The sequence below is a fragment of the Haliotis cracherodii genome, unplaced genomic scaffold (assembly GCF_022045235.1).
Source record: "Haliotis cracherodii isolate W230 unplaced genomic scaffold, xgHalCrac1.p SCAF_11, whole genome shotgun sequence".
Lineage (NCBI taxonomy): Eukaryota > Metazoa > Mollusca > Gastropoda > Lepetellida > Haliotidae > Haliotis > Haliotis cracherodii.
This window is the reverse complement of record NW_027266266.1, coordinates 39,064,565-39,087,654: the sequence shown is the minus strand read 5'-3', so window position 1 is coordinate 39,087,654 and position 23,090 is coordinate 39,064,565. Positions and strand designations below refer to the sequence as shown.

Here is a 23,090-nt window from a genome sequence, read left to right as displayed (position 1 = left end):
ATCACCCAGAAGTAACAATCACCAAGAAGTAACAGTTACCAAGAAGTAAAAATCACCTAGAAGTAACAGTATACCAGAAGTATCAATCACCAAGAAGTCACAATCACCCAGAAGAAACAATCACCCAGAAGTAACAATTAATCAACAGTAACAATCACCCAGAGGTAACAATCACCTAGAAGTAACAATCACCAAGAAGTAACAATCACCCAGAAGAAACAATCACCCAGAAGTAACATTAGCGTGGTGCAAGGTCAATGACCCTCGTACCTGTACATTTGTAAGATCCGGTGACGTAGCGAGATGTTAAATGAAATTTATAGATAGCGCTGAGGATGAAAGGGCTAACAATTTTGGATAAACAGAGTTTTAAAGAAATTTATTGCGCAAACCACTCACTCCTTCTCGTGACTCACTTACTCACTCCCGTGACCCACAAAAACGTTCCTTCGGCCTGTCCCGGAATAGCACGAAGTGGTCACGAAATGATGGCATAACGTCGCCACCTCGTTTCACATTGCAATTTTTAAACTTCAACTCCGCCATCTTGATTCACATGTCCTCTCGTGTGACCAACATTATTTCACTGACACTCGAGAGAAGCGAGCGGCCCGAGCGAGGCGGACTTGTGCTGGCGTGTAATGGTTGTCTCATTGTCCAACATGTGAAGGCCCATACATTAAGCGGAAGGAGGAGGTCATTAGGTAGGTTGTTTTATGGCTTAAACTTATGTTTATTGGAAAGACTTCCGCCCGTATCCCCCTCTTAAACGTATATACGTCGATTGTGCCGCTCAAACCTTTTACTTAGGGGCAGGGGGTCCCCTGGTCTCACTCACTCCTTTCCGTGACCTACTAAAAGTTTCCTTCGGCCTGTCCCGGAATAGCACGAGTCGGATACGATCTGATTACACAAGCTAGGTCGCGACCCTTTTTCACATTGCAACAACTTGACCCCCGCCATCTTGATTCACATGTCAAGTCATGTGACCACCATTATTTAACTTAAACTCGATAGAAGCGAGCGGCCGGAGCGAGGCGGACTTGCGGTCTAATTGTGAAGGTCTAATCAAGCTTTAATATACTCTTGGTAATACTTTCAGCGGAAGAAAGAGGTCATTCGGTAGGTTCTTTTATGGCTTAAATTTATGTTTGTTTTGAAACTTGTGTCTACGATATGACGACACCTGCATATGTAACGTGAAGCATGGACGACGATTCTTGGGAAATGTGAAACATAGGACAGGTGGTTTCTTTTTCAGGATCGACAATTTTCATGTGACGTACCAACTGAGATAGTTTCTATGATATCTAAACCATGTTCTTGTCTAAACAACGCGTTAATTATGCCATGGGGTGAGGTGCGTGATTGAGTGTTGTTTTACGCCACAGTCGTCAATATTCCAGCTATTCCACTACTACTACAACTACTACTACTACTACTACTACTACTACTACTACTACCACAACTACTACTACTGATGATAATAATGTCAATTTAATGCCAGATTCCGTTCAAGTGAATGCTCAGGGCGCTGCATATTTATTACCCCGGTTAACAGATCAGTGTGCACTCGATTTTCATTCTCAACTCCCTAGGGAGTATACAATCCACGCTACCTATCTAGCCTTTATTTCAAGGCTATAATTGCACTCTCAAACAGATTGACAAAAACGATGAACAGATTGACAATTGATGACATTTTTTGTTGTTAATTTTCAGTTGTTGATCACGTGCTTGATAAAGTTTGCTAGCGCTCTTTAAAACGTCTCATTTAAATACAATAAGGAAGTTAAAAATCAACCCACCTCTGTTTTCAGTGAGGGCGGTCGGGTAGCCTGGTGGTTAAAGCGTTCGCTCGTCACGCCGAAGACACGGGTTCGATTCCCGACATGGGTACAATGTGCGAAGCCCATTTCTGTTGTCTCCCGCCGTGATATTGCTGCAATATTGCTAAATGCAGCGTAAAACTTCACTCACCCACTCTGTTGTCAGTGAGACTCCAACTTCTAAAATATAACGTAAAGATTCATAGAAAACAGGGACAGCCTTCAGTTGTCTTCCATTTCACTGTTTTAAGGTTGGTACTACACGAGTGAGTGAGTGAAATTAAACGTCGTATGTGTGAGTCTCATGGCGACGAGAACTCTAATGGAGAGGCTAGATTCTGGCTAAACCGGTCGTGTATAACTGTCTCAAGTGTATGAATATTTATGACCCTTAGGTCACGGTCTCTCGTCGTTTTCTTTGACAATAGCGAGGAAATGAAAGCTATGCTGAAATGACACACTCCTCTTGAAATAAACACACCACAACAATATGAAAATTCACATGTATGTATAATTTATCAAAAGATGTGTCATTTGTAATGCTGAAAAACACTCTTTGAAAGTAAAGTCAACTTATTCATGTCCATTAAAATGAAATTTTATAATAGTCATTGCTTATATTGTCCAATCAGAATGTCGTACGTACTTCTGTAAATGCATATTAATATGTATAAAACTGTATGTTGTACTGGTATGATAAGAGATATGGCCGGGTTGGAGGTTGGCACACGGGACTCGGGACCCCAGGTCACACTCTCGGTCGACGCCTACCACTCTCCGTGTATAAAGACTCGACTTACACTTAGACTAAATACTTATGTATACCGACCCCCTAGCGTCAGTTTTTATGTGACGGTGACCCACCCAATAAGTAACAGCCATACGCCAGCGACGCACCAAGAAGTACCAATCACCCGGAAGTACCAATCACCCAGAAGTACCAATCACCCAGAAGTACCAATCACCTAAAAGTACCAATCACCTAGAAGTACCAATCACCCAGAAGTACCAATCACCTAGAAGTACCAATCACCAAGAAGTACCAATCACCAAGAAGTAACAATCACCCGGAAGTACCAATCACCCGGAAGTACCAATCACCCAGAAGTACCAATCACCAAGAAGTACCAATCACTAAGAAGTACCAATCACCCAGAAGTACCAATCACCTAGAAGTACCAATCACCAAGAAGTACCAATCACCAAGAAGTAACAATCACCCGGAAGTACCAATCACCCGGAAGTACCAATCACCCAGAAGTACCAATCACCAAGAAGTAACAATCACCTAGAAGTAACAATCACCCAGAAGTAACAATCACCCAGAAGTAACAATCACCAAGAAGTAACAATCCCCCGGAAGTAACAATCCCCCAGAAGTACCAATCACCGAGAAGTACCAATCACCAAGAAGTAACAATCACCAAGAAGTAACAATCACCTAGAAGTAACAATCACCGAGAAGTAACAATCACCTAGAAGTAACAATCACCTAGAAGTAACAATCACCTAGAAGTAACAATAACCCAGAAGTAACAATCACCTAGAAGTAACAGTCACCAAGAAGTATCAATCACCTAGAAGAAACAATCACCCAGAAGTAACAATCACCAAGAAGTAACAATCACCTAGAAGTAACAGTCACTTAGAAGTAACAATCACCTAGAAGAAACAATCACCTAGAGGTACCAATGACCTAGAAGTAACAATCACCCAGAAGTAACAATCACCAAGAAGTAACAATCACCCAGAAGTAAAAATCACCCAGAAGTAACTCTAGCGTGGTGCAAGGTCAATGACCCTCGTAGATGTACATTTGTAAGATCCGGCGACGTTGCGAGGTGTTAATGGAAATTTATAGATAGCGCTGAGGATTAAAGGGCTAACAATTTTGGATAAACAGAGTTTTAAAGAAATTTATTGCGCAAACCACTCACTCCTTCCCGTGGCTCGCTTACTCAATGCCGTGACCCACAAAAACGTTCCATCGGCCTGTCCCGGAATAGCACGAAGTGGTCACGAAATGATGGCATAACGTCGCCACCTCGTTTCACATTGCAATATTTTATCTCCAACTCCGCCATCTTGATTCACATGTCTTCTCGTGTGACCCAGAAGACCCGTCCCCCTATCGATGAAAGTTGTGTGCGAAAATACGACAAACCAATCAAAATGCGCGTATGATTTAAGTTTTTCGTCAAAGAATCCTTCGGAAATAATTTTTTGACCTACATATGTCTTGCATCTAAAAATATACCAAAGACAGGTTAAAAGTGTTCAATCATATAGTATAATTCCGCACGTCCCGATGTGCTTTAAATTGCATCTGAAATATACATAATATATGTGGAAATATTTGTGAACCATTACGCAACGAGTTGACAATTGTTTTAGGCATGCCCGTTTGCGCTAAGACGGAACCCGGTCGCAAAAATGGCCATGAGAGGCGCACGAGTTGCTATTCGGTTTGTCCCCGGATAACACGAATTGGTCACGGAATGCCGTCTGACCAGCTAACCCCGCCATCTTGATTCACATGTCAAGTCATGTGACCAACATTATTTCACTTGTGCTGGCGTGTAGTGGTTGTCTCAATGTCCAACATGTGAAGGCCTTATCAAGCCGTGATATACTCTTGGTCAAACAATCAGGGGAAGGAAGAGGTCATTAGGTAGGTTGTTTTATGGCTTAAACTTATGTTTATTGGAAAGACTTCCGCCCGTATCCCCCTCTTAAACTTATATACGTCGATTGTGCCGCTCAAACCTTTTACTTAGGGGCAGGGGGTCACGTAGCCTACAAAAAGGTCCCCTGGTCTCACTCACTCCTTTCCGTGACCTACTAAAAGTTTCCTTCGGCCTGTCCCGGAATAGCACGAGTCGGATACGAACTGATTACACAAGCTAGGTCGCCACCCTGTTTCACATTGCAATATCTTGACCCCCGCCATCTTGATTCACATGTCAAGTCATGTGACCACCATTATTTCACTAAAACTTGATAGAAGCGAGCGGCCGGAGCGAGGCGGACTTGCGGTCTAATTGTAAGGGTCTAATCAAGCTTTAATATACTCTTGGTAATACTTTCAGCGGAAGAAAGAGGTCATTCGGTAGGTTCTTTTATGGCTTAAATCTATGTTTGTTTTGAAACTTGTGTCTACGATATGACGACACCTGCATATGTAACGTGAAGCATGTATCGTAGGCAGTTTGGCAGGGTATAGGTTTTATCAGGGAATATATATATGTCTTATATATTCCCTGAGTTAAATAAGTTAAATATATATAGAGATAAATATTCACATCGTTGCCCAAATCAAATTATAACACCAGCTGGGCTATTTATACTATGGCCAACAGCACAGAGTCATGTGCAGGTCAGGGCCAGAGAATGGCCGGTTGGTCACTGAAGCTTGACATTGTGGATGAGGTGCGGGATACTGCAGGCTGACCAGAGAGGTATCGTATTTGATACGTGGCAGCTGGTTTAGTGATTTAACGAGATAAAATTAGAATACTTTCGGTTAGTCGGGACTTGACCCTCGGACAGCGGCTAGGCAGCATATCAGAGGCGTCAGAGAGCCAACCTGCCTAGCCGCTGTCCGTACCAATCACCCAGAAGTACCAATCACCTAGAAGTACCAATCACCCAGAAGTACCAATCACCTAGAAGTACCAATCACCCAGAAGTACCAATCACCCAGAAGTACCAATCACCCAGAAGTACCAATCACCCAGAAGTACCAATCACCTAGAAGTACCAATCACCCAGAAGTACCAATCACCTAGAAGTACCAATCACCCAGAAGTACCAATCACCTAGAAGTAACAATCACCCAGAAGTAACAATCACCTAGAAGTACCAATCACCTAGAAGTACCAATCACCCAGAAGTACCAATCACCCAGAAGTACCAATCACCAAGAAGTACCAATCACCAAGAAATACCAATCACCCAGAAGTACCAATCACCTAGAAGTAACAATCACCTAGAAGTACCAATCACCCAGAAGTACCAATCACCCAGAAGTACCAATCACCCAGAAGTACCAATCAGCAAGAAGTACCAATCACCAAGAAATACCAATCACCCAGAAGTACCAATCACCTAGAAGTACCAATCACCTAGAAGTACCAATCACCCAGAAGTACCAATCACCCAGAAGTACCAATCACCAAGAAGTAGCAATCACCCAGAAGTACCAATCACCCAGAAGTACCAATCACCCAGAAGTACCAATCACCAAGAAGTAACAATCACCAAGAAATACCAATCCCCCGGAAGTACCAATCCCCCGGAAGTACCAATCACCCAGAAGTACCAATCACCAAGAAGTAACAATCACCAAGAAGTAACAATCACCTAAAAAGTAACAATCACCAAGAAGTAGCAATCACCCAGAAGTAACAATCGCCCAGAAGTAGCAATCACCCGGAAGTAACAATCACCAAGAAGTTACAATCACCAAGAAGTAACAATCACCTAGAAGTAACAATCACCAAGAACTTACAATCACCTAGAAGTAACAATCACCTAGAAGTAACAGTCACCAAGAAGTACCAATCACCCAGAAGTAACAATCACCTAGAAGTAACAATCACCAAGAAGTAACAATCACCAAGAAGTAACAATCACCTAGAAGTAACAGTCACCAAGAAGTAACAATCACCTAGAAGAAACAATCACCAAGAAGTAACAATCACCAAGAAGTAACAGTCACCAAGAAGTAACAATCACCAAGAAGTAACAATCACCAAGAAGTAACAATCACCAAGAAGTAACAGTCACCAAGAAGTAACAATCACCGAGAAGAAACAATCACCAAGAAGTATCAATCACCGAGAAGTAACAGCCACCAAGAAGTATCAATCACCGAGAAGAAACAATCACCAAGAAGTAACAATCACCAAGAAGTAACAGTCACCCTGAAGTATCAATCACCGAGAAGTCGCAATCACCAAGAAGTACCAATCACCAAGAAGTAACAATCACCCAGAAGTAACAATCACCTAGAAGTAACAATCACCAAGAAGTAACAATCACCAAGAAGTACCAATCACCCAGAAGTACCAATCACCTAGAAGTACCAATCAGTAACAATCACCAAGAAGTACCAATCACCAAGAAGTAACAATCACCCAGAAGTACCAATCACCTAGAAGTAACAGTCACCAAGAAGTCACAATCACCAAGAAGTAACAATCACCAAGAAGTAACAATCACCCAGAAGTAACACTAGCGTGGTGCAAGGTCAATGTACATTTTTAAGATCCGGTGACGCAGCGAAATGTTAAATGAAATTTATAGATAGCGCGGAGGATTAAAGGGCTAACAATTTTGGATAAATGACGTTTTAAAGAAATATATTGCGCAAACCACTCACTCCTTTCCGTGACTCACTTACTCACTCCCGTGACCACCAAAAAGATTCCTTCGGCCTGTCCCGGAATAGCACTAAGTGGTCACGAAATGATGGCATGATGTCGCCACCTCGTTTCACATTGCAATATTTTATCTCCAACTCCGCCATCTTGATTCACATGTCTTCTCGTGTGACCCAGAAGACTCACCCCACTATCGATGAATGTTGTATCAAACCAATCAAAATGCGCGTATGATTTAAGTTCTTCGTCAAAGAATCTCTTACCATGATAATAATGTCAATTAATAATGCGCCAGATTCCATTCCAGTAAATGCTTGGGGCGCTGCATATTTATTACCCCGGTTAACAGATCAGTGTGCAATCGATTTTCATTCTCATTTCCCTGGGGAGTATACAACCCAAGCTACCTGTCTTGCATTTATTTCAAGGCTATAATTACACTCTCAAACAGATTGACAAAAACGATGAACAGATTGACAAATGATGACAGTTTTTGTTGTTAATTTCAGTTGTTGATCACCCGCTTGATATAGTTGCTAGCGCTTCTCTAAAACATCTCATTTAAATACAATAAGGAAGTTAAAAATCAACCCATCTCTGTTGTCAGTGAAACTCCAGCTTCTAAAATATCACTTAAAAATTCATAGAAAACGGGGACAACCTTCAATTGTCTTCCATTTCACTGTTTCCAGGAATGGTACTACACTAATGAGTGAGTGAAATTAAACGTCATATGTGTGAGGCTTATGGCGACGAGAACTCTAATGGAGAGGCTAGATTCTGGCAAATGTTGGATTTGAATTTTGTATTATATATAAAAAGGCTCCTACACATTTCAAAAAACGTATCTCCTCTAAAAATGGAGAACAAAGAGGCATAGACCAGTTGAGTCTTCATGGGCAGGCATCAGCCTGTTCCGGAATAGCACGTGTTGTTTACGAAATGATAACACAAGGTCGCCACCCCGTTTCACTTAACCCCGCCATCTTGATTCACGTGTCAAGTCATGTGACCACCATTTTTTCACTAAAACTTGATAGAAGCGAGCGGCCGGAGCGAGGCGGACTTGCGGTTTAATTGTAAGGGTCTAATCAAGCTTTAATATACTCTTGGTAATACTTTCAGCGGAAGAAAGAGGTCATTCGGTAGGTTCTTTTATGGCTTAAATTTATGTTTGTTTTGAAACTTGTGTCTACGATATGACGACACCTGCATATGTAACGTGAAGCATGTATCGTAGGCAGTTTGGCAGAGTATAGGTTTTATCAGGGAATATATATATGTCTTATATATTCCCTGAGTTAAATAAGTTAAATATATATAGAGATAAATATTCACATCGTTGCCCAAATCAAATTATAACACCAGCTGGGCTATTTATACTATGGCCAACAGCACAGAGTCATGTGCAGGTCAGGGCCAGAGAATGGCCGGTTGGTCACTGAAGCTTGACATTGTGGATGAGGTGCGGGATACTGCAGGCTGACCAGAGAGGTATCGTATTTGATACGTGGCAGCTGGTCAGTGATTTAACGAGATAAAATTAGAATACTTTCGGTTAGTCGGGACTTGACCCTCGGACAGCGGCTAGGCAGCATATCAGAGGCGTCAGAGAGCCAACCTGCCTAGCCGCTGTCCGAGGGTCAAGTCCCGACTAACCGAAAGTATTCTAATTTTATCTCGTTAAATCACTGACCAGCTGCCACGTATCAAATACGATACCTCTCTGGTCAGCCTGCAGTATCCCGCACCTCATCCACAATGTCAAGCTTCAGTGACCAACCGGCCATTCTCTGGCCCTGACCTGCACATGACTCTGTGCTGTTGGCCATAGTATAAATAGCCCAGCTAGTGTTATAATTTGATTTGGGCAACGATGTGAATATTTATCTCTATATATATTTAACTTATTTAACTCAGGGAATATATAAGACATATATATATTCCCTGATAAAACCTATACTCTGCCAAACTGCCTACGATACATGGACGACGATTCTTGGGAAATGTGAAACATAGGACAGGGGCAGGGTGTTTCTTTTTCAGGATCGACAATTTTCATGTGACGCACCAACTGAGATAGTTTCTATCGATATCTATAACTTGTTCTTGTCTAAACAACGCGATACTTATGCCATGGCGAGATGTGCGTGATTGAGTGTTGTTTTACGCCGCAGTTGTCAATATTCCAGCTATTCCACTACTACTACAACTACTACTACTACTACTACTACAACTACTACTACTACTACCACAACGACTACTACTGATGATGATAATGTCAATTTAATGCAAGATTCCGTTAAAGTAAATGCTCAGGGCGCTGCATATTTATTACCCCGGTTAATAGATCAGTGTGCACTCGATTTTCATTCTCAACTCCCTAGGGAGTATACAATCCACGCAACCTATAGAAACTGCATGGGTGATCAATCAAGACGTTAAAAAAGTTTTATATATATATATATATATATATATATATATATATATATATATATATATAATATATAAATATGAAGACCGAGCTCACTTATGTATAACTGTCTCAAGTGTATGAATATTTATGACCCTTAGGTCACGGTCTCTCGTCGTTTTCTTTGACAATAGCGAGGAAATGAAAGCTATGCTGAAATGACACACTCCTCTTGAAATAAACACACCACAACAATATGAAAATTCACATGTATGTATAATTTATCAAAAGATGTGTCATTTGTAATGCTGAAAAACACTCTTTGAAAGTAAAGTCAACTTATTCATGTCCATTAAAATGAAATTTTATAATAGTCATTGCTTATATTGTCCAATCAGAATGTCGTACGTACTTCTGTAAATGCATATTAATATGTATAAAACTGTATGTTGTACTGGTATGATAAGAGATATGGCCGGGTTGGAGGTTGGCACACGGGACTCGGGACCCCAGGTCACACTCTCGGTCGACGCCTACCACTCTCCGTGTATAAAGACTCGACTTACACTTAGACTAAATACTTATGTATACCGACCCCCTAGCGTCAGTTTTTATGTGACGGTGACCCACCCAATAAGTAACAGCCATACGCCAGCGACGCACCAAGAAGTACCAATCACCCGGAAGTACCAATCACTCAGAAGTACCAATCACCCAGAAGTACCAATCACCTAGAAGTACCAATCACCCAGAAGTACCAATCACCTAGAAGTACCAATCACCCAGAAGTACCAATCACCTAGAAGTACCAATCACCCAGAAGTACCAATCACCCAGAAGTACCAATCACCCAGAAGTAACAATCACCCAGAAGTACCAATCACCCAGAAGTAACAATCACCTAGAAGTACCAATCACCAAGAAGTAACAATCACCAAGAAGTAACAATCACCTAGAAGTAACAGTCACCAAGAAGTAACAATCACCTAGAAGAAACAATCACCAAGAAGTAACAATCACCAAGAAGTAACAGTCACCAAGAAGTAACAATCACCAAGAAGTAGCAATCACCAAGAAGTAACAATCACCTAGAAGTAACAGTCACCAAGAAGTAACAATCACAGAGAAGAAACAATCACCAAGAAGTATCAATCACCAAGAAGTAACAGTCACCAAGAAGTATCAATCACCGAGAAGAAACAATCACCAAGAAGTAACAATCACCAAGAAGTAACAGTCACCCTGAAGTATCAATCACCTAGAAGTCGCAATCACCAAGAAGTACCAATCACCAAGAAGTAACAATCACCTAGAAGTAACAATCACCAAGAAGTAACAATCACCAAGAAGTAACAATCACCAAGAAGTAACAATCACCTAGAAGTAACAATCACCAAGAAGTACCAATCACCAAGAAGTAACAATCACCCAGAAGTACCAATCACCTAGAAGTAACAGTCACCAAGAAGTCACAATCACCAAGAAGTAACAATCACCAAGAAGTAACAATCACCCAGAAGTAACACTAGCGTGGTGCAAGGTCAATGTACATTTGTAAGATCCGGTGACGTAGCGAAATGTTAAATGAAATTTATAGATAGCGCGGAGGATTAAAGGGCTAACAATTTTGGATAAATGACGTTTTAAAGAAATATATTGCGCAAACCACTCACTCCTTTCCGTGACTCACTTACTCACTCCCGTGACCACCAAAAAGATTCCTTCGGCCTGTCCCGGAATAGCACGAAGTGGTCACGAAATGATGGCATGATGTCGCCACCTCGTTTCACATTGCAATATTTTATCTCCAACTCCGCCATCTTGATTCACATGTCTTCTCGTGTGACCCAGAAGACTCACCCCACTATCGATGAATGTTGTATCAAACCAATCAAAATGCGCGTATGATTTAAGTTCTTCGTCAAAGAATCTCTTACCATAATAATAATGTCAATTAATAATGCGCCAGATTCCATTCCAGTAAATGCTTGGGGCGCTGCATATTTATTACCCCGGTTAACAGATCAGTGTGCAATCGATTTTCATTCTCATTTCCCTGGGGAGTATACAACCCAAGCTACCTGTCTTGCATTTATTTCAAGGCTATAATTACACTCTCAAACAGATTGACAAAAACGATGAACAGATTGACAAATGATGACAGTTTTTGTTGTTAATTTCAGTTGTTGATCACCCGCTTGATATAGTTGCTAGCGCTTCTCTAAAACATCTCATTTAAATACAATAAGGAAGTTAAAAATCAACCCATCTCTGTTGTCAGTGAAACTCCAGCTTCTAAAATATCACTTAAAAATTCATAGAAAACGGGGACAACCTTCAATTGTCTTCCATTTCACTGTTTCCAGGAATGGTACTACACTAATGAGTGAGTGAAATTAAACGTCATATGTGTGAGGCTTATGGCGACGAGAACTCTAATGGAGAGGCTAGATTCTGGCTAATGTTGGATTTGAATTTTGTATTATATATAAATAGGCTCCTACACATTTCAAAAAAACGTATCTCCTCTAAAAATGGAGAACAAAGAGGCATAGGCCAGTTGAGTCTTCATGGGCAGGCATCAGCCTGTTCCGGAATAGCACGTGTTGTTTACGAAATGATAACACAAGGTCGCCACCCCGTTTCACTTAACCCCGCCATCTTGATTCACGTGTCAAGTCATGTGACCACCATTATTTCACTGAAACTCGATAGAAGCGAGCGACCCGAGCGAGGCGGACTTGTGCTGGCGTGTAATGGTTATCTTAATGTCCAAAATGTGAAGGCCTAATGAAGCTTTAATATCCTCTTGGTCATACTTTCAGCGGAAGGAAGGGGTCATTAGGTAGGTTGTTTTATGCCTTAAACTTTTGTTTGCTTTGAAACTTGTGTCTACGATATGACGACACCTGCATATGTAACGTGAAGCATGGACGACAATGCGTGGGAAATGTGAAACATAGGAGAGGTGGCAGGTAGTTTCTTTTACAGGATCGACAATTTTCATGTGACGTACCAACTGAGATAGTTTCTATCGATATCTAAACCATGTTCTTGTCTAAACAACGCGTTAATTATGCCATGGCGTGAGGTGCGTGATTGATTGTTGTTTTACGCCGCAGTCGTCAATATTCCAGCTATCCCACTACTGCTACTACTACTGCTGCTACTATGCTACTACTACTACTACTACTGCTGCTGCTGCTACTACTACAACTGCTACTACTACTACTGCTGCTACTACTACTACTACTAATAATAATACTGCTACTTCTACTGCTACTACTACTGCTACTACTGCTACTGCTACTACTACTGCTACTACTACTACTGCTACTACTACTACTACAACAACTACTACTACTGCTACTACTACTGCTACTGCTACTACTACCACTGCTACTACTACTCCTGCTACTACTACTACTACTACTACTGCTTCTACTACTACTACTACTACTACTGCTGCTGCTACTACCACAACCACTACCACAACTACTACTACAACTACTGCTACTACTACTACTACAACTACTACTACTACTACCACAACTACTACTACTGATGATGATAATGTCAATTTAATGCCAGATTCCGTTAAAGTAAATGCTCAGGGCGCTGCATATTTATTACCCCGGTTAACAGATCAGTGTGCACTCGATTTTCATTCTCAACTCCCTAGGGAGTATACAATCCACGCAACCTATAGACACTGCATGGGTGATCAATCAAGACGTTAAAAAGGTTAGATATATATATATATATATATATATATATATATATATATATATATATATATATATATAATATATAATATAAATATGAAGACCGAGCTCACTTATGTACTTCTTTATTTCAATGCTTTAATTGCTCACTCAAACAGACTGACAAAAACGACAAACAGATTGACAAATGATGACAGTTTTTGTTGTTAATTTTCAGTTGTTGATCACGTGCTTGATAAAGTTGCTAGCGCTTCTCTAAAACGTCTCGTGGAAGTTAAAAATCAACCCACCTCTGTTTTCAGTTAGACTCCAGCTTCTAAAATATCACTTAATGATTCATAGAAAACGTGGACAACCTTCAATTGTCTTCTTTTTCACTGTTTCCAGGGTGGTACTACGCTTTTGAGTGAGTGAAATTAAACGTCGTATGTGTGAGGCTTACGGCGACGAGAACTCTAATGGAGAGGCTAGATTCTGGCTAATGTCGGATTGGAAATATGTATAAACCGGTCGTTTGACGCACGTGTATGAATATTTATGAGACTTAGGTCACGAGCTCTCGTCGTTTTCTTTTCACAAAAGTGAGGAACTGAAAGCAATGCTGAAATTATATACTCCTCTTGACATATAAACACCATAACAATATGAAAAGTCACGTGTATGTATAATTTATCAAAAGATGTGTAATTTGTAATGCCGAAAAACACTCTTTGAATTCGTAAGCCTTATTGAAAAGTCGTTCATTTGGGACACTGCTAGTGTAGTCTGTGTCTAGTGCTTTGTATGGGGAAGCCGGGCTTTCTGCGAAGGAAACCACTTCAGCACGATCGCCTGCCTAGCCCCGATGTACGGTGTACAGTGTACAGTCTATGATAGGTCGTCGAGCGTGCACCGAACACTACACGCGGAAGTTTGGGGAAAACACCACTCTTGTGCTTTCTGATTAGTGTGACTGACGTTCACAGCGAGGGAAAACTATAAAACAGAAACATGTGACATGATAACGTCCCTGGGTATATTCAAGGTAAACGGTCATTTTACATTTCTTCCTAGTTCATATATGATGTGATATACAGTACATCAATATTTAGCGATATTAATCAACGGGTATCTTTGGTTGTTTATCATGTAAGAGATGCAGGTTTACCTGGCGTGTCACATGATGGAGATGTCAAAATATGGGTTGATGTGATAATCTCGTACATTGTATTCTAAACAGGGCAACCAGTGAAGATCCGGGTTAGAATAGGTCTTCAGGAACTCATGCTTGCCGTAACAAGCGACTATGCTTGTCGTACGAGGCTCGCTGACTTGGATGATGCGTGTCATCGTATCACAATTGTGTGGATCTATGATCATAATGTCAATCACTGGATTATCTGGTCCCTACGCGAGTATTTACAGACCGCCGTCATATAGCTGAGTGCGGCGTTAAACAACAAATAAATAAACAAACCTGGGGATTATGCGATAAGGCTTTTGTATGTTTTCTGGCTATTATTGAGCTCATATATACTGCCTAGGGAAAGAAAGCATACACCTAGGTTTGATGGTGGCAAAAATGAAACAAGAAATGGTGAAATTTTGGTATTTTATACCATAGTTGTGAACCCGTGGTAGAATAGGTCTTCAGCAACCCATGCTTGCCGTAAAAGGTGACTATGCTTGTCGTAAAAGGCGACTAACGGGATCGGGTGGTCAGGCTCGCTGACTTGGTTGATACATGTCATCTATACCAATTGCGTGGCTCGATGCTCCGGATATTAATCACTGGATTGTCTGGTCCAGACTCGATTATTTACAGACCACCGTCATATAGCTGGAATATTGCTGAGTGCGGCGTTAAACAAAAAACCAAAACCACGTTTGTAGTTTGGCGACACATATTTTAAGCTCGTAACGTTTTGAAAACGTGTGTATATTTTGGGTAAAATCCAGTTTTCAAGTGAACGGCCTTTTGCTCGGTTTATGTTTTCGGATATGGAAAATTGGAATTATGTTACTGATAAATTCAGAAAATGGCCGGAGATTTACTTCCGGGTTTTGTGAGACCAGGAAGACGCAGTGCATACGTATCACTTTCGTTATTGCGAGTATCGTTTTTCTTTTGTTTAACGCCGCACTCAGCAATATTCCAGCAATATGACAGCGGCCTGTAAATAATCGAGTCTGGACAGGACAATCCAGTGATTGGCATCTTGAGCATCGATCCACGCAATTGGGATACGATGACATGCATCAACCAAGTATCGACATCAAATATTCTCCGCCATATGATGGACGGAAGTGGGATCAATGGGAGGAGAGGATTGGTGTAAAGTACAAATTGTTATGACGAATCTTTGTTGTATAATAGTTTAATACGGCTGTGTACTGTTCCGTTTGTTTCGCTAGGTTTGTCGTGTGATTACTTCCGGTTTAGATATGAAATATGTTCTCAAGAATATGACTGTGTTCAACTCAACCACGTGAATAGATCATGTGATTCGTGCAGATCCGGGGTAGAATAGGTCTTCAGCAACCCATGCTTGCCGTAAAAGATGACTATGCTTGTCGTAAGAGGCGACTAACGGGATCGGGTGGTCAGGCTCGCTGACTTGGTTGATACATGCCATAGTATCACAATTGCGTGGACCGATGCCTATGATGTCAATCACTGGATTGTGTGGTCCAGACTCGATTATTTACAGGCTGCTGTCATATAGCTGGAATAATGCCGAGTGCAGTGTTTAACAACAATCAAACAAATGAATAGATCATGTATTTTTTAACGGAAATAATATCTCAATTTTGTGAATGAATTGAAAAAACCCAGACCAAGTTAGAAAGACACCCTGGCCAAGAATAAAAAAGCATGAAACGTAGAATCATATACCACCGTATGAAACGGCATGAACCATTGCAACAGCGAACTACCGTAGAAAGAACGAAACAAACACAGAGGACAATTTAAGAAAACGTATTTGATAAATGATAGGAAGAAACAAAATATATGGAGGGTCATATGAAAATTCAAAATTAATCTTGGAAGCAAGTCGTTATACAGTCGAACCACGTTATCACGTACCGACACCTTGAACCTATTCTACTGTACCGACCGCCTCATTATATAGATAAGTCCGTTTATCTTGGATTCTAGATAAAGGGCAGAGCCCTATCTCGAACCTTGCTCTCAGTCCAAACTGTGATCTTTGTACCTTAATCACGAAGTTGGAATCTCAATCTCATTAAAATCAGATCTTGTTCTCGCTACTGCCGAACAAAGATCCGAGGACATCCCATTAGGGGTCACGTCAGAACGACCTTTTATCTGACCAACAGAGCGTCGCTTACCAGATCATGAAAGTGACAGTCGGAGTGTGATTTCTAATCATGCAACCTCGAACACCTTAACACAGGGTATTCCGAACGATAGTTACGGGCTTTACGACTGAATCCATACAATCTAGACCATCTAGCCATTACAGAATTTCTTTTATTCAGGTTTCAATTTTTTTTATCGAGAATTTGTCAAAATGTTTCCAAGCGTAGTCGCCAATTTGAAATTAGTGCCGTAAAGCACGAGAAAGCTGCCTTCTATTTGGCTAATGTCGACTTCTTGTCAGTCATTTCATTGGTCGGTCAAAGTTCGCGCAAGGTCGGTCTGACTTGACCCGTAATGGGATGTCCTCGGATCTTTGTTCAGCGGTAACGAGAACTAAGATCTGATTTTAATGAGATTGTTGGAATCTCGAAGCCGCATGAACAGTTTTAACAAGCGCGAACAGACGCTGTTAATGTGTCATCAGAATGTTTGGAATTAGCGTGATTTACATTTTGAAGTGCACATGGATTGAAATAGGAAATGGGAATGGAGTCCAATTGTGTATGACCGCCTCTGTGATCTGGTGGTAGAGCGTCCATTCGGAATTCGATCCCCGGCCGCGTCATACCAAAATATGTTAAAAGATGGTTCTTGTTGTTACCCTGCCCGGGGCTTGGCATAGATGGGCTAAAACAAGGACTGGTTGACTCGGAGTCAGTATACTGTGTCTGAGTGGGGTACTCAATTTTAACTGAGGCATGTGTACAAGCAGCCACACACACGCACGCACACGCACACGCACACGCACGCACGCACGCAAGCATGAACGTCGCTATATAAAAGCGCAATAATCTTGAACGTGGCGTTTAACCCCATTTCACCTCACCTTACATCACCTATGAACCCGTGAAGATCCTGTTTAGAATAGGTCTTCAGCAACCCATGCCTGGTCAGGCGCGCGGACTGAAATGATTCTTCTTCTTTTGCTATATAAACCATGCACCAGTGCAACCTTTTATTGAAAAACGTGTACCAAGTGCATATAAAAAAAAATCAAATTTGTGTCTCACTAAGCCTTACTTATCCACACACAATCGATCTTTGAACACACTCACTACCATACTAGATCACTCATCCCTGTGTTGTGTGTAATTTGTCATACTTTCTTGGGCTCTATCCAATCAAAGTGTGGGTACTTCGAGATTATTGCACGGCGCTCTGCGTCGTGGTCTGCTTGTTGTTTGTTTGAGAAAATTACATGGGGATGAGTAATAGTTGGAGAAAGATGTTAACAAACTTTTAAAAGAAACCTTATCTATTTATCTCGCATATTATAATGATATGTCTACATACGAAATACGTAAATAATAAGGAAAATATATTTTTAAACATTCCTAAGTGTAAATTATTACACTAAACATGTTTGTGTTAGTCGTGCACAATGAGTTAAAATCTATGATATGTGTGTACATACTAAATGCGTAAATTATTATGAAAATATTTGTTAAAATAGTCCTAACAGTAAATTATTACATGAAACACATTTGTGTTGGTCGGGCTTAATGATCAAAGGGAGTCGAACGTTGACCCAGTTTCCGCGTGTAAACACTCGTGAATAATTGACGAGTCAGGGGGCGAGGCTCACTCCAAATATATATTAATGTATATTAAACACGCTGAAATTAGTGAGTTAATGACTGGTTTACATCCGCTTTGAACTTATTTCTCGACACTTACAATACGCTATAATCGTCCCTCTCATTAACAATAAAACTCAATGGTTACACTACAAGTATAGCTAATGTTCACATTTCGTTCTCACTCTGCAAGCATGCGTTCTGACGTTTATATGTTCAAGTGAGGATAAAGCGTCTATCAACTGCAGATTATACATGATCAGATTGCGTTATACGTGTATCTAAATAGTGTTTGCCAGGGCTGCGGTAAAATTCCCATTGGGACATTTTGTACCCAACCCTTAAGACCTCCAGCGGGTACCCGGGTGGGGCCGGGTAACAGGGTGGCGGGTACCCGGGTAGTAAATTTGAACTCGTCCCAGCTCTACCTTCTACCAAGGTATGCGTCGTTAAATGTGAGCTTGTCGGGGGAACACTGTATGTCAATAGTTGTTTGGATAAACGCTTATGTCATATCGTCCGATATATTCTAGGATGCACAATTATTCAAGATACGTTCAAATCGTAAGACAAAATGTATAATGAGTGAAGCCCATTTCGGGTGTCCCCCGCCGTGATATTGCTGGAATATTGCTAAAGGCGGCGTAAAACAATACTCACTCACTCCTGTTGTGAGCTGATCCGAGATTTGTATGTAGTAAAGGTCACACTCAGCAATATCCCAGCTACATGGCGGCCGCTCTATGGTCGCCACGTATGACAAGCAGAAAGAAGTTGCTGTGTCATGTGTGTGGCGAATTATCCTACCCAGGAATCCCCACGGGGACAGGAAGGGGGAACGTTATTGTTCGCCTTGATAGCTATAGCCACATTTTGATATATCGATATATTTTGATTGGAATCGTTGTTTTACTTGCAGATCTGAAAGGTGGATATAACAATGGACGTCATCATCGCCAAAGTCATCGCCATCGCCATTCTCCTCGTCATCACGCTGCTGCTTGGCATAATACCTTACTTCATCATTAAAATGGGAGGTGATGCGAACGCATCACCTCGAAGGGAAAAGGTGCTGCGTCTGCTGAATTGCTTCGCGGGGGGCGTGTTTCTTGGCACGTGTTTGCTACATTTGCTGGTCGAGGGCAAGGAGGATTTGGAACAGGGACTGGAACACGCCTACAACTTCACGGGCTACCCGGTGTTTGAGATGCTCACGGGCGCTGGCTTCTTCCTCATCGCCGCCGTAGAAAAGTTAGCCATGTTATTTATGACGGGAGTGGCCGTGACGTCACTTCCGGCGAACCAAGCTAAACGTGAACGCTGCAAAAAACCTGCTGTGGAGGAGACGCGGTTATTAGGCAACGAAAATAGACGAATTGCAACCGATGACATCGACAAAATGGAAGGAAGGCGTCGCACCACGTCCTCGGTGTCCCATGCCAGTGAACTGGAACTATCTATATCACACACCCACGACCTGGAGTCGCTCTCTGCCGCGTCTGGATTCAGTGCCTTCCTGCTGCTGATCGCTCTGTCCTTCCATACACTATTTGACGGTTTAGCAGTGGGACTGCAGGAACAAACAAAACAAGTATGGGAGATCTTCATTGCCATCTCGATTCACAAAAGTTTAGTTGCCTTTTGTCTAGGTCTTCAGCTTTTTAGAGCCTTTGTACCATACTTTAAGAGACCGTTCGGGTGCCTGTTCCTGTTTTCGTTGATGTCGCCTATCGGAATAAGCATCGGCATAGCTGTGACATCATCCAACCTTGACCTTGACGCACAATCAATGGCGTCGGGGATTCTCCAGGGTGTTGCGTGCGGAACGTTCCTTTATGTCACGTGTTTTGAAATTTTGAAAGACGAATTCGGACATAGTAAAGACATGTTAAAAGTGTTTGTGGCCTCGTTAGGTTTCGCAGCCATGGCGGGAGTGAAGAGTCTAGATAACGACCACTGAGACAAAAGAAATATTGTGTCTCCGGTAACCAGACAAATAATTCATGTCTTGAGACGTTCGGCCAATGCGACGTTGGAAAATTAACTTACGACACTGGTTATCTTTATGACATCTGTAACCTCTTGACAAAAATAATTAACGGCTTTAGTGTTGTATCTGTATTGTTTGTTTGTTGTTTAACGCCGCGCTCAGCAGTATTCAAGTTGTATATGATGGCTGTCTGAAAATAATCATAATATTATGAGCAATGATCCATAAATAATAAGTTAAGGTGGACTGCATGGGCTGTTACGTCAAGCATAGGGTACTTGGGGACCCGCCTACCGGGATTGATTACCGAGGGTACAATCTCCGGTACACGTCAAGCATGGGGTACTTGGGGACCCGCCTACAGGGATTGATTACCAAGGGTACAATCTCCGGTATCCGTCAAAGCATGGGGTACTTGGGGACCCGCCTACAGGTATTGATTACCAAGGGTACAATCTCCGGTACACGTCAAGCATGGGATACTTGGGGACCCGCCTACAGGTATTGATTACCAAGGGTACAATCTCCGGTACACGTCAAGCATGGGGTACTTGGGGACCCGCCCACAGGGATTGATTACCAAGGGTACAATCTCCGGTACACTCAAGCATGGGGTACTTGGGGACCCGCCCACAGGGATTGAATACCAAGGGTACAATCTCCGGTACACGTCAAGCATGGGGTATTTGGGGACCCGCCTACAGGGATTGATTACCAAAGGTACAATCTCCAGTACTTTTCAAGCATGGGGTACTTGGGGACCCGCCCACAGGGATTGATTACCAAGGGTACAATCTCCGGTACACTTCAAGCATGGGGTACTTGGGGACCCGCCCACAGGGATTGAATACCAAGGGTACAATCTCCGGTACACGTCATGCATGGGGTACTTGGGGACCCGCCTACAGGGATTGATTACCAAGGGTACAATCTCCGGTACACTTCAAGCATGGGGTACTTGGGGACCCGCCTACAGGGATTGATTACCAAGGGTACAATCTCCGGTACACGTCAAGCATGGGGTACTTGGGGACCCGCCTACAGGTATTGATTACCAAGGGTACAATCTCCGGTACACGTCAAGCATGGGGTACTTGGGGACCCGCCTACAGGGATTGATTACCAAGGGTACAATCTCCGGTACACTTCAAGCATGGGATACTTGGGGACCCGCCTACAGGGATTGATTACCAAGGGTACAATCTCCGGTACACGTCATGCACGGGGTACTTGGGGACCCGCCCACAGGGATTGATTACCAAGGGTACAATCTCCGGTACACGTTAAGCATGGGGTATTTGGGGACCCGCCTACAGGGATTGATTACCAAGGGTCCAATCTCCGGAACACGTCATGCACGGGGTACTTGGGGGCCCGCCTACAGGGATTGATTACCAAGGGTACAATCTCCGGTACACGTCATGCATTGACTGTATAAACATGTATTTACTTCATGTTTGAATGTTATGAAGCCTTAGCAATAAAAAAATATTTGATGATATTTTAAGTGATCTTTGTTTCGTTTTCGTGAGTGAGTGAAGGTTATTTTATGGCTGATTGTCATCAGTATAACAGGAATATTACGGCGGGGTGTTCTCCTTGGCACCCGACAAGCATTGGCTGCTGCATGTGGGGTACACTGTACCTGACTCCCAACAGGGTGTTCTCCATGGCACCCGACAAGCATTGGCTGCTGCATGTTGGGTAGACTGTACCTGACACCCAACAGGGTGTTCTCCATGACACCCGACAAGCATTGGCTCCTGCATGTGGGGTACACTGTACCTGACTCCCAACAGGGTGTTCTCCATGGCACCCGACAAGCATTGGCTCCTGCATGTGGGGTACACTGTACCTGACTCCCAACAGGGTGTTCTCCATGACACCCGACAAGCATTGGCTGCTGCATGTGGGGTAGACTGTACCTGACACCCAACAGGGTGTTCTCCATGGCACCCGACAAGCATTGGCTGCTGCATGTGGGGTACACTGTACCTGACACCCAACAGGGTGTTCTCCATGGCACCCGACAAGCATTGACTGCTGCATGTGGGGTACACTGTACCTGACTCCCAACAGGGTGTTCTCCATGGCACCCGACAAGCATTGGCTGCTGCATGTGGGGTACACTGTACCTGACTCCCAACAGGATGTTCTCCATGGCACCCGACAAGCATTGGCTGCTGCATGTGGGGTAGACTGTACCTGACACCCAACAGGGTGTTCTCCATAGCTGTGCGCATGATCCTCCGTTGTCAACCCGCTTCGTGTGTTTTCGTAAACAGTAGTTATTAGACAGGCCAGGTATAGTCAAGGATGAGTGACTTTGCTTGTTAGACGAAATAGGCATGTGGATCGACCCATTTTACCGTGAACAGGGATGCACTGTCACTGATGGCGTCTACCCAAACATTGTCCACTGTTTTTGGAATTGTAAAAACGTTTCCTGTATTTTAAAATAAGTGCTCTTCTCAACTCTAAGTCTTAGCTATGTTCAGCCGTACTCCAACTTTACTTCTCTGAGTTCACTTACATCTCTCAAATGAAAAAACAACAACGTTAAATTGATCTTATCCCATTATGAAGTACTTGAATAAATACACTGCTATATATCTCCATATTGCAGCACTATTCTAAGTTGTCCTAACCCAGACACTCCTAAGCCCATTAGATACAATATATACTTTCTCCAAAACAGATTACGGATTACGCTGGAGAAACCACGGTTAGACAACCCAGGCATTGTGAAGATCTAAAAATTAGACGACCTGGGTTGTAACCGATCCTTTAAAAGGGGACAAACGGGAT

The 23,090-nt window shown here is 42.4% G+C and overlaps 1 protein-coding gene across 3 annotated transcripts; it reads left to right on the top strand.

Annotated features, from left to right (window-relative positions):
* The first annotated feature begins 519 nt into the window (after positions 1 to 519).
* Positions 520 to 21,770, top strand: LOC139455766 (zinc transporter ZIP3-like). 3 transcript variants are annotated; one of them, XM_071237308.1, is made up of 2 exons: positions 520 to 704; positions 19,212 to 21,770. In XM_071237308.1, the coding sequence occupies exon 2, from the start codon at positions 19,233 to 19,235 to the stop codon at positions 20,250 to 20,252; it is 1,020 nt and encodes a 339-aa protein (XP_071093409.1). In that variant the 5' UTR covers positions 520 to 704; positions 19,212 to 19,232; the 3' UTR covers positions 20,253 to 21,770. The 3 variants fall into 3 exon arrangements, with proteins under 3 accessions (XP_071093409.1, XP_071093411.1, XP_071093410.1); XM_071237310.1 differs by lacking the exon at positions 520 to 704 and adding an exon at positions 8,277 to 8,358; XM_071237309.1 differs by lacking the exon at positions 520 to 704 and adding an exon at positions 12,359 to 12,471.
* Positions 21,771 to 23,090: the final 1,320 nt, after the last annotated feature.

Bases quoted from the DNA above. Each gene is read 5' to 3' on its own strand.
- LOC139455766 (XM_071237308.1), top strand. From the start codon at position 19,233: ATGGACGTCATCATCGCCAAAGTCATCGCCATCGCCATTCTCCTCGTC.